Raw genomic sequence first — 12,458 nt, forward strand, 5'->3', positions numbered from 1 at the left:
TGAGAAACTACTGGGAGCAACATCAACATGTGGAATACCAATCACAGTAACACATAAAACCTTGTTGTAGGGGATTGATATCAGAATGGGATCTGCTTCCTAATAAGATATGTTCAGAGCTTAATGATTAGGGAGTGGCAGGTGTGAGACACATCCTTATACATAGGGATGGTCACCTGGTTCCAACCAGGAACATCATCCTTACTTTTGATACTCCTAAATTTCCAACATCTGTAAAAGCAGGGTATCTCAACTGTTCTGTTAGAGCGTACATTCCTAATCCACTACAATGCTTTAAATGTCAAAAATATGGGCATGCCCAAACTACTTGTTGTGGCTCTACCACCTGTAGCCCAATGTGGTAGTAAAGAGCATAATAACAAATCTTGTTCTGCAAAAAAAAGCTAAATGTGCGAACTCTCAAGGAGATCATTCAGCTTACTTTCATGCATGTCAGAAGTGGAAAGGTGAAAAAGAACAGAAAAAAAATCATATCAGGATGCCACACCTTTTCTGAGATCCTCTTATGCTGAAAAGATGGCATCTAAGAGAATGTCAACAGCATCTCAAACATGTATGTCTATTACAACATCTGAATAATTTCACCATACCTAAGCATTATGATCACAAGTGTTTCTCTGTTGAGCTCAAGTATTAAAGATTAGGGGCATGAACAGATGGCATCAAATGGAATATATTAAAACAAGGATATTAGGAAAGAACTTGACATTGTCAACATCCAGGAATACATTCTTGACAGATAACAGACTGATTTAGAGGAAACTTGTAGATAGGAAGTTAGTAATGATGTCAATTTTTAATCTATACTGATATTTTGTACACCTGTTGAGAGTACATGGCAGAAATTTGCTGATGGTTATGAGAATTGGCTGATTTAGACAAAGATCCAGCTGGAATTAAGATAGGTGGCAGAAAAATAAATAATTTAAGATATGCAGGATACAACGCTCATAGCAAAAACTAAGGAAGATCTGAAATGGTTGATTCTATTTTAAATAAAGCCTGGCTTTATTTAAACAGCAAAACAAAAGTGATGACTTCTGGCAATTTAAATGAATTTATAATAGAGGAAGATAAAATAGAAATTGTTGACAGTTATGATTTACTGGTATTCAGAATCAGAAATGATGGTAAATGTGAAAATGAAATTAAAACAAGGATGAATACTCATGGGAAGAAATGCGATGTTAAACCTGACAAAAATATGAAAGATAGAGGTGCAAGTCTTTCGGGAGACTCCTATAACCCCTAGCAAGTGTGTCCCCAGGTGGCAGATCAGGGAACACCTCCCAGAAATGTGTGGTAGGAGGGAAATGAAATACCTCCAGTGGACCAACAGGTATGCAGCAGAGGAATGGCAAGCCAGCTGCATTAATTGCCTAAAATCTTTAAAGATGAATTGGCCATCAAATAGAAGCAGAAATGATGCTACTGCGTATGGGAGAGCCAACACACCTAACTCAAGTCCACATAGAGTATGTGAGAAGACAGCTATATGGGACGCAAACTGCATATATAATTCAACCATCAACATCAGAAACTTGTTCAAACCTTGCAAATTAAAGCTGATAGCAAGTGAACTTGAACTGTTTAAATGGGAAATAGTGGGAGTTGCAAAGACCCACTGGACAGGCAAGGGAAAAATCGACATAAAAATACACAAGCATATTTTACTCAGGAAGGAAAGATAACCATCACAGAGAGGGTGTAGCACTAATCATTAAAAATGACTCCTAAACTCAGTAGTTGATGTAAGAACAGTTTCTTCTAGAATCATCTCAGAAAGATTCAAAGCAAAAGAGAAATTAATATATATATAAATAATAGGAGTTTAGGCCCCAGACCAATCACACGAAGAGGAGGAATATAGGCAATTTCTTGAACAACTGCAAGAAGAATGCAGGCAAACAAGTACAAGAGATATCCAGATTATTTATGGGAGATTTTAATGCAAAGTTATTTTATCTTCAGTACTTTGAAGATAAAGCAGAAGTAATGGGAAAATTTGGTCATGGAGAGATGAATGAGAGAGGAGAGGACTGGATTAATTTTTGCAAAATAAATCAACTGTTAATCACAAATACCTTATTCTACCACAGGCCACAACACAAATACACTTGAACATCACCAAACAATGAAATCAAAAACTGTATAGACTATATAATTATTATCATTATTATTATTATTACGGGCGACTCCAGGGAGTCCTTAGACTCATCGAGGGAGGCCCTAAACATCATGTCCACACAACTATACGACATTCTCACAGTATCTATCATACCTTGCCTTGAACTCACTCACTGTCATAGCACCCACAACAGACTCTGGCAGCTTATTACACTCATTTACCACTCTAAAAGTAAAGAACCCAGCTCTAACACCCTTGCTAACCACACTCTTGCCCAGCTTCCATAGGTGTCCCCTAGTTCTCCCACCACCAGTCCTGATCTCAAAAATATCCTCTGAATTAATCCCGTAGAAACCCTTTAGCAATTTGAATGTCTCAATCATATCTCCCCTTTTCTGCCTATCAACTAATTTCTGCAACCCACAAATCTTCAACCTGTTCTCATAAGGTTCATTCCATAAACCTGCTATCATCTTGGTCACTCGCCTCTGGATCCTCTCCACCTCCTCCCCATCAAGAAGAAACCTAGGTGACCAAATCTGGGCACAGTAGTCGAGATGAGGTCTTATCAAGGCTCAGTACAGAGGTACAATAACTTGCTTGTCTCTACTCGTCAAAGTATTTTTCAACAACCAAGGGAGTTGATGAGCTGATTTAGCCACTTTGCAGTGTGCCCCCTAAACTTCATCTCTTTATCCACCAACACTCCCAAGTCCATGGTCTCATCAATCTCCTGGAGTACAGTTCCACCAATGTGGTATACTGCTGCTAATCTTTTCACCCCAAAATGCATAACCTTACATTTTTGACATCCATTCTCCATAGCCCATAACTCCAATCTATCCAAGTCGTCCTGCAAGATTTTGACATCTTCTGAATTCACTATTGCCCTACCCAACTTTGCATCATCAGCGAACAAATGAACTGTTCCTCTTGGATCCTTCCCTATGTCGTTAATGAACAAATTAAACAGCAGTGGTCCAAGAACAGAATTCAAGAACGAACCCAGAAAGACTACCAAACATATTATTAAATGGTAGAATAAGACCAAGAAAGAAATGGAAAGTCTGCTGCTGGTTGGATTTTCTTCGAATCAAGAGGTGATTGCAGCTGTAGAGGGATATTTTGCAGATCTTACTGAGAACCACTACAAGGAAGGGATAATGGTGCTGGAGCATCGCTGGAATAAGTGTATTGTCTTAAGTGAGATTATGTTGAAAAATAATTTTGAAATTATAAATCTGTTTTTTCATTGTTAGGCCGGGAACTTATCAGACCACCCTCGTGCTTAAGGGTCAAAGCTGTATAACTGAGAGGAGACCTCCACATAGCCTTTAAAGGAATGCAGAGAACCGACCAGGGCTTCTGACCTAATGTCCAATCCTCACCTTCTCGTGGTGCACCCTGTAGGATATCTACTTTAATACTGAATGAACGAGGATAGGCTGGCAATTTGGGATTTAGCTGACCAAATTGTATTCTTATTGGTTAAACCAAAATAAAAAATGATGGTACAACATGACAAAATTCCATGCTGGCTGGGGCGTCACCCGGTTAAACAAGGCCCCCGTTGTTTTCGCCAGGGAACCAGGGCGAACAGCGAAAAGTCAGCTACTGGAACAAATCTGAAAACAAACCCCCAACTCAACATCACCAGAGTTAAAGATCGGTACTATCAACGTAAGAAGCCTGAATGGCAAAGAAATGGAGCTAGCTGAGGAATTAGATAAGTACCAGATCGACATAATAGGGGTGACTGAAACAAAAAAAGACCAAAACTGGTGAGATCTTTCTGAGCAATAAATACAAAATGTTATATTCAGGCAATGACAATCAAGGAAAAGAAGGAGTAGCCATAGTATTCAACACAAAATACGAGGCTCGTCTTCTTGAATGGCAGGCAGTGTCAAGTAGAGTGATTTGGACAAATATCAGAATAGGGAACTGGACAATGAGACTTATTTGTGCCTATGGTCCCATAGAAGGTTCTACTAAGGTAGAAGTGGAGGAATTTTTTGACGCTTTAGAAAAAGCAACTGACAATGAAAAAGGAAAAGTTGGTCCTTGTTGGGGATCTAAATAGCAGAGTAGGAAATGATTGTGAGACATACAAAAATATTTTGGGAAAATTTGGAGAAAAGAGCAAAGCTAATAATAATGGCAAATATCTGTTGGATTTCTGCTCAGGACATGGACTGGTTATTACTAACACCATGTTCCAACATAAAAATGTGCACAAATTCACATGGAGAGAAGAGGCTAGGAATAAGAAAAGTCTCATTGACTATGTTATTGTTGATAGTGATGTTTTCTCCCTGGTGCAGGACACCAGAGTGTACAGAGGATTTGAAATTGGAAGTGATCACTATTTAGTCTTGAGCAGGATAAAATTGAATTTCATATTGAAAAGAATAACATGTAAGAAAGTTTTAAAGCGAATATAAGTTGAGCAGCTCTCAAATGTGAACTGTAGACTAAAATACAGAAAGATTATTGAAAAGAAAATGAAAGAGTTTGAGAACAGGAATCAAACCTTGGCGATTCAGTGGCAAACTCTGAAGAAAACATTGATTGATTCTGCCAGAGAGGCATGTGGTGAGGTTGTGTGCAAGGATAAAAAAATCAGAACTCCCTGGTGGACACAGGAAGTTAAAGAGGCAGTGAAGGAAAAGAAGAAAGCATATCAAAAGTTCCTGGCAAATAAGTCAGCTTTTACTCTTACAGAATACAGAGACAAATGTAAGAAAGCTAAACAGTGTGTAAAACTAGCTAAACAAAAGTCATGGGAGGACTTTGGCAAGAATATAGAAAATAAATATCAAAAAGGTGGCAAAATATTCTGGAGGTTGTTGAAGAAGCTTAGGAATGGAGGAAAGAGTGCTGTAAAAGGATTAGAGATGATAAAGGTGACATGAAAACAGGAGAAAAAGATATCCTTGAAGTATGGAGTAATTACTTTGAAAAACTGCTAAATGAAACAAGCAGTGATGTCAGCACAGTGGTAAAAGACATTGACCAGGCATGCAGTCAGGAATACATATCCATACTTCAAGTAGAAAAAGCCATTAAAGGCTTGAAATGTGGAAAGGCAGCAGGAGTGGATTATATTTGACCAGAAATGCTGAAGTATGGTGGTATAAAAGTCTTGCAGTGGCTGCACTGCATAGTTCAGAAAGCCTGGACAGAGGGACAAATTCCCGATGATTGGAGTAGAGCTCTCATAGTACTCATATATAAAAAGGGAAATAAAACTGAATGTGAGAATTACAGAGGTATTTCCCTACTGAGTGTTCCTGGCAAGATCTATGCAAGTGTACTTAAGAAACGGTTGAGAAGAATTGTGGAAGAAAAGCTTGGTGAAGAACAAGCTGGATTCAGACCAAATAGAGGCTGTCAGGATCAGATCTTCACTTTACGAAAAATAGTCGAGAAAGCATGGGAATATAACAAAGAACTATATTTAAGTTTTGTCGATCTGGAAAAGGCCTATGACAAGTTGCCAAGAGAGAAGCTATTCAATACGCTGAAATTATATGGTGTCGATGGGGCATTATATCAAGCAATACTTAGTCTTTATTTGAGTTGTAAATCAGCAGTTCGAATTGAAGGAAGTACAGGAAGATGGTTTAATGTTAAATCTGGTGTGAGACAAGGATGTACATTATCCCCTCTGTTATTCATTATCTATATGGATCACATTATGAAGGAAAGTGGTATTAAACCTGATATCAAAATTGGAGATGTTCATGTCAGCTCTTTGCTTTATGCGGATGATGTTATACTTCTAAATAAATCCGCTACAAGTCTGCAAGATTCTCTGACTAAATTGAATAGCTGTTGTAATAGGTAATGTATGAAGGTCAACAATAAAAAGACAAAGATAATGAAAATAGGCAGAATCATTGAAAATGTCAACTTGTTGTGAATGGAGAACCTGTGGAACAAGTAAAACATTTCAGCTACTTAAGCACAATTTTTACTGAAGATGGTAAATTAAATATAGAAATAGACAACAGAATCAGCAAAGCTGATATGGTGGGAAGTCAATTGAATAAATTCATATGGAATAAGAGAGAAATTAGTCGGAACACTAAATTAGCTGTATACAAGACAGTGTTCAAAATAGTTTTAACTTAAGGATCTGAGAGCTGGGTCAGAAGTAAAACACTTGACCAAAGACTAGAGACCGCAGATATGAGAGTCCTGAGAAAGATTATAGGCGTGAACAGATGGTATCAATGGCAATATCATATTAAAAATGAGGATATTAGGAAAGAACTTGACATTGTCAGCATCCAGGAATGCATTAGCAGAGCTAATCTCAGGTGGTATGGTCACTTAAATAGAATGGGAGAGGAAAGATTAGCAAAACAAGTGTTCTCTGCCAGGTTGGCAGGAAATAATGACAAAAAATTAAACAAAGTCCCAAGATATAGGTGGATCGATATGGTACAAAGTGCCTTAGACTATAGAAATATAAGATCTGATAATGTTGGAGTCTTGATAAGTAACAGACTGATTTGGAGGAAAATTGTAGATAGGAAGTTAGTAATGATGTAATTTTTTCATGTAGTACTTTCATATCCTGTACACCCCTTGAGGGTACATGGCAGGAATTTGATGATGATGATATATATATATAGCTTCAGCTACTATACCAAATATAATTTATTTGATTGGATTCCAAATTGATTTCTAGTAATCCATTATGGTAAATTATGGTGACTATTGCCATTTTAGAAATGATAACTTTTAATTTCCTGAGTCTTTGACCTTCCTATTAAGGGTATCATCTAGAGCAGCATTTCCCAGATTTTTCCTATGATGGAACATTTCAGAAATCCTGAAATTTTCACGGAACACCTTGGTTATTTTGTAATGTATTAATAATTAATTAATTATTAATTAATACTTATTAAGTATTAATTAACAATTAATTAAGTGCATTGCAATATTAATAATTAATTATGTCATTGCTTAGATAATCACTATTTGTTGCATCACAAACACCTTCAATATGATATTTCTTAACACAAAAATTAAACAAAGTCCGTTGTCTCGTATTCATATTAAAATTTAAATCTCTAGGCCTATTACATTAAAAAAATCACAGCACTATGGTTTTGAAACAAACACTTTCACCCTACAATACAAACTTGTCAAGAAAGTATTCATTATTACTAGATTTGAAAACTGGATACAGACCACCTTGATCTTTAATTTCAGTGGAAAAATTTTCTTTATACTTCCTTGCTGATTGGTCACTAACTGCAACACAGATGTTATTTTGTTCAGTTCTGAGAACAGAGAATACGCCACCCATTGTTGTAATCCGCTTGCAGGCAATTTTTATGACTGGTCATAAAGAGCGGTATTCCCTTTCCTGAATTATTTCCATGTTTAAAATTACACGGCTTGGTCACTGACATCACGGAACACAATTTGGGAAACCCTGATCTAGAGTATACACACATTTATGCATAGAAAAGCAAGTTACATCATTATAATTCAAACAATATGCCAAGGTATCCTTAATTTGATCAGTTTGTCACCCTATCAGCTTGACCTCTTGAAAGGGGGGGGGGGAGTACTGTTCTGTATTATATAGCCAGCAATCATATTCAGTCATATTATCTTTTAATTGGGGGAGAGGGATGCAAATGCTGCACCACTAGTGATGACCTAATCAATATTTAAAATAAGGGTCAAGGTTTATTATTATTATTACGTGACACCTCCAGGGAGTCCAAAGACTCTGTCTCCACCATGCAATCCACCACCACCAACGGCATCTACCACCCACCACTAGTATTTTCACAGATAATCACAGACATCCATGTCTACAATGGGATTCGAACACGTAGCCTTTTGGCTGGAGAGTGGTTATGCCAACCACTTAGCCAGCTAGGCCGGCATAAATTTTTTATTATTATCAAAGTATATCTACTTTAGAGTCATGGAATAAGGGATTATTAGAGACCTACAGTCCTAATTATTATGACCTGTTGGAACAAAAGTTATGCCAATCAAATGCCATCCATATTTTTGATATTTTTAGGCCATCATTAATGTCCATGCACAAAATATAAAATGAAATGATGTTGGCACCACAAGATGATGGCAGTCATACATTGAGGCTGATAAGGAGGTTCATTTTATGTTGACTCTGTGATATATTAATGGATAATTAAGGAGGTTTTTGTTATAAATTTCAAAAGTCATTAAAATTTACGTGGTGTTTTTATCAGTCCTGCTGATTGTAAATCCATCATACATTTTGTACCATGTGTGGGGAAGATAATCCTACTTCAGGTTCTAAAGATAGTGTTTTTTTTCACTGCCACCTGAAAATTTTCACAAACATCTATGCTGCACTGAAATTTAAACCAACAGCCCATTGGCCAGGAACTGGGGTGCTGTCCACTTAGACATTCATGCTGATAATTTTTGCTTATCTGGTTGCACCTTATAATATAATTGAAAAAATCATGTATCAGCCAGAAAACAGAAGGCGTAAAAAGAACTAATATGTTCCTTTTGTTTTTAAAGTAGCATTTTAAAACATTGTAAACAAATGCAATAGCTTTAAAATTAACTTTCATTATTGCTATTAGTATTGATCTATACAGAATGGTATGCAGTAACATATAAAATCATAATATTGAGTTTTTATTCCTAAGTGTACAGAAAGTGAAGATGGAAATAAAAGGTTATATTATTGTTTATTCCCAGAAGCTGATTTTTTAAGCCTTCATTGCCCTACATATATTATTAAGGAATTTATTTATGATTCCGTTTCTCAATAACTGTAAGAAATTATAGTGCACTGTTAGAAACTTTTTACTCACATTTTAGGTCAAATTTGAATGCGAGTCTGACAAAGAAATAATAATTCGGAAAATGATATTGGAGCATGAAGTGGAACTCGAATGCTTACGAGATGACTTTAAGAAAGAGCAAGATCGAAATGAGAAGGAAATTAAACAACTTAAAGAGGTAATTATTACATGGAAAATAAATGTATCTGAAGTAACTATTTTAGTTTTTTTTTTTACATTGAATTTTATTATTATGTAATAATAATAATATTATTATTATTAAGAGACACCTCCAGGGAGTCAGAGACTCATTGAGGGAGGCTACATACTACTATCATACACCACACACCAGCTATCATACTTATGTATGATAGCTGGAATAGTAAGAGAGAAGGAACTTTTTTAACTCGATATATTACTCTTATTTTCTTTATGTCAGCTGCCTTTTCTAATGACTCAAAAACTACTTCTACTTCTTCCTTAGTAGACCCTTCTCAAATTAATGTAAATCATTCTTAATTTTATGCAATTACACTGGCCAACAAAAAAAAATTTTTTTTCTGCTGATTATGATCTGACACTTGTTTTTTACTAATTTGGGTGCGCTAATTTCAAATATCAAACCCATTTTTCTCTATCACGTCAGGTTTTAACTCTATGGCATTTTCTTTTTGCTAATTTGTAAGTTTTTGATAGTTTTAAGGAGGCAGTACTATTTAGAGGATCAAAAAAATCGATTTTTTAATATTATTTTCTGAAAGTATGTACTTTTAAAAATCTGTTCCTAAATTTTTATCATGAAATTCGAAAAATTCCCAAAGATATAGCCAATTATTCAAAGCAGTGCGCAGATCAGAATCGGAGCGCTCACCGCTCTCGCTTGTTAGTAAACGAATAAATGCGTAAGAACCTGCAACGGCACATACTGGTGCTTTGAATGCGAGAGAGGCCGATAACCGACCTAATACATTTAGGTGATGAAAATTAGGCGATGACAACTGCCTAAAACAAATGAATGCTATATGCATCATAGCGGACAAAGAACGATCAAAATTAGTCAATCGTTAATTGATCGTGAAAGTATGATGAGCGCTTATAACTTTTCAATAAAGTCTCTGGTTTTTTTTGTCTTGTTAATTGCATGTTAGTCAGCAGTGAAGAAAATACATCATGTCTACTACTCGAAATTGTGTCAATAGTGTAGATTCATTCTGCTACATTTGTGGCAGCTTTACTGTTCCCAGTCAAAGGACAGATATCACTGATTTTGTTAAGAAAGTGTACTTTGCATACTTTGATGTAAAAATTGCAGATCAAGACAAGTCATGGGCTCCAAATAAAGTGTGTAAATCATGTGTAGAAAATTTACGACAATGGAGCAAGGGAAGACGCCAAAAATGAGCTTTTGGCATTCCAATGATTTGGCGTGAACCGAAAAATCACGTAGATGATTTCTATTTTTGTTTGGTTCAGACTTCTGGTTATAATAAGAAGAATAAATAAGAAAAAAATTGTGTATCCAAATCTCGACTCAGCAATTTGGCCAGTTGCTCATTCCAATGAAATAGCCGTGCCAATTTATAAAGGACTTCCTTTACTTGAGAACGAGCATGATCGGGATATGCCAGATGTTCTTGAGGAGCTAGACCCAGATGTTGATTTAGACAATGAAAATTTAATTTCTAGTTCTGGACCACAACGTTTTACTCAAGCGGAATTGAATGACTTAGTAAGAGATTTGGGCCTATCAAAGGAATCATCAGAATTGTTAGCTTCAAGATTAAATGAAAAAAACTTACTGGAGCAAGATACGAAGATAACTTTTTATCGTAGCAGGGAAAGTAATCTTGTACAATATTTTAAACACGAGTGTGGGTTTGTTTACTGTAACAATGTGTCAGGTTTACTAACTGAAATGAGTGTTGTACAATATCATGCAAATGAATGGCGTTTATTTATCGACAGTTCAAGCAGAATTCTCAAGTGTGTCTTACTACACGATGGGAATGTATATGGCTCAATTCCTATTGGCTATTCAGTCCACTTAAAGGAAACATATGAGGACATTAGAAAGGTTCTGAAGTTATTGAAATATACAGACCATAACTGGATCATCTGTGTGGATCTTAAAATGGTGAACTTTTTACTTGGCTTTCAAAGAGGATATACAAAGTTTCCGTGTTTTCTATGCTTCTGGGATAGTCGAGCTAGAAACCAACACTGGAGTCAGAAACATTGGCCTCTTAGAATATCCTTAAATGTTGGAGAACAGAATGTTATAAATCAACCTTTAATCGACAGAGAAAAAATCATTTTTCCGCCTCTACACATCAAACTAGGTCTTATGAAAAGCAGTATGTTAAAGCTTTAGATTTACAAGGTGACTGTTTCCAATACATATGTGAAAAATTTCCACGACTTAGTTATGAAAAAATTAAAGCCGGTGTATTTGATGGACCCCAAATTAGAACTTTAATGAAAGACCCAAATTTCATCAACTCTATGAATGAAATTGAGAAAGAGGGACTTCATTTACGATGGTTGTGAATAATTTTCTCGGAAACAAAAAAGCGTGCAATTACAAAGATCTAGTGGAAACAATGCTTGAAAATTTCCAGCGCCTAGGTTGCAACATGAGCATAAAGCTTCATTTTCTATACAGTCATCTTGATAGATTTCCCGAGAATTTAGGTGCTGTAAGCAATGAACAAGGCGAAAGATTTCATCAAGACTTAAAAACTATTGAAGATCGGTACCAAGGAAGATGGGATTCTCACATGATGGCCGACTATTGTTGGAGTATTCAAAGGGATTGCCAAAACAGAACACACAGCAGAAATTGCTACAAACAAATTTATTCCCTGAAACTCATGTGTAAGTAAAATTGTTATTTTTTTATAAATATTCTTGTAATTTTTAATGAATATTGTTAAGTAGTTATGTATCTAATTATCGGCCTCTCTCACATTCAAAGTGCCAGTACGTGGCGTTGCAGGTTCTTACGCATTTATTCGTTTACTAACAAGCGGTGAGCGCTCCGATTCTGATCTGTGCTCCACTTTGAATAATAGGCTATATCTCCGGGAATTTTTCGAATTTCTTGATAAAAAGTTAGGAACAGATTTTTAAAAGTACATACTTTCAGAAAATAATATTAAAAAATCGATTTTTTTGATCCTCTAAATAGTACTGCCTCCTTAAAACTATCAAAAACTTACAAATTAGCAAAAAGAAAATGCCATAGAGTTAAAACTTGACGTGATAGAGAAAAATGGGTTTGATATTTGAAATCAGCTTATACAAATTATTAAAAAACAAGTCTCATATAAAAGTCAGCAAAAATTGTGTTTGACTGTGTTATTATTGTTTTTTTTTTTTTTTTTTCATGTGAATCCCATCTGTAAACCTGTTCTTTCTCATGTCACTTCTAGCCATTTAAGAGTAAAGATCTTTTATCACATCTTTTATTTGAATTTTGTTACCCAATTTAA

General features: G+C 35.7%; 1 protein-coding gene across 4 annotated transcripts in view; it reads left to right on the plus strand.

The window, feature by feature from the left end:
• The window catches only part of LOC150108169 (RB1-inducible coiled-coil protein 1-like), a 611,254-nt gene that overhangs the window by 302,612 nt on the left and 296,184 nt on the right, over window positions 1–12,458 (plus strand). For all 4 annotated transcript variants that reach the window (XM_090390625.1, XM_090390624.1, XM_090390626.1 and 1 more), the window contains one exon: window positions 9,005–9,145. In XM_090390625.1, coding sequence (XP_090246751.1) covers window positions 9,005–9,145 — 141 coding nt within the window. The remainder of the gene's footprint in view (window positions 1–9,004; window positions 9,146–12,458) is intronic.

This window comes from Typopeltis vanoorti, chromosome 3 (genome assembly GCF_054136105.1).
Source record: "Typopeltis vanoorti isolate ZY-2024b chromosome 3, IOZ_Tvanoo_1.0, whole genome shotgun sequence".
NCBI classification, from domain to species: Eukaryota; Metazoa; Arthropoda; class Arachnida; order Uropygi; family Thelyphonidae; genus Typopeltis; species Typopeltis vanoorti.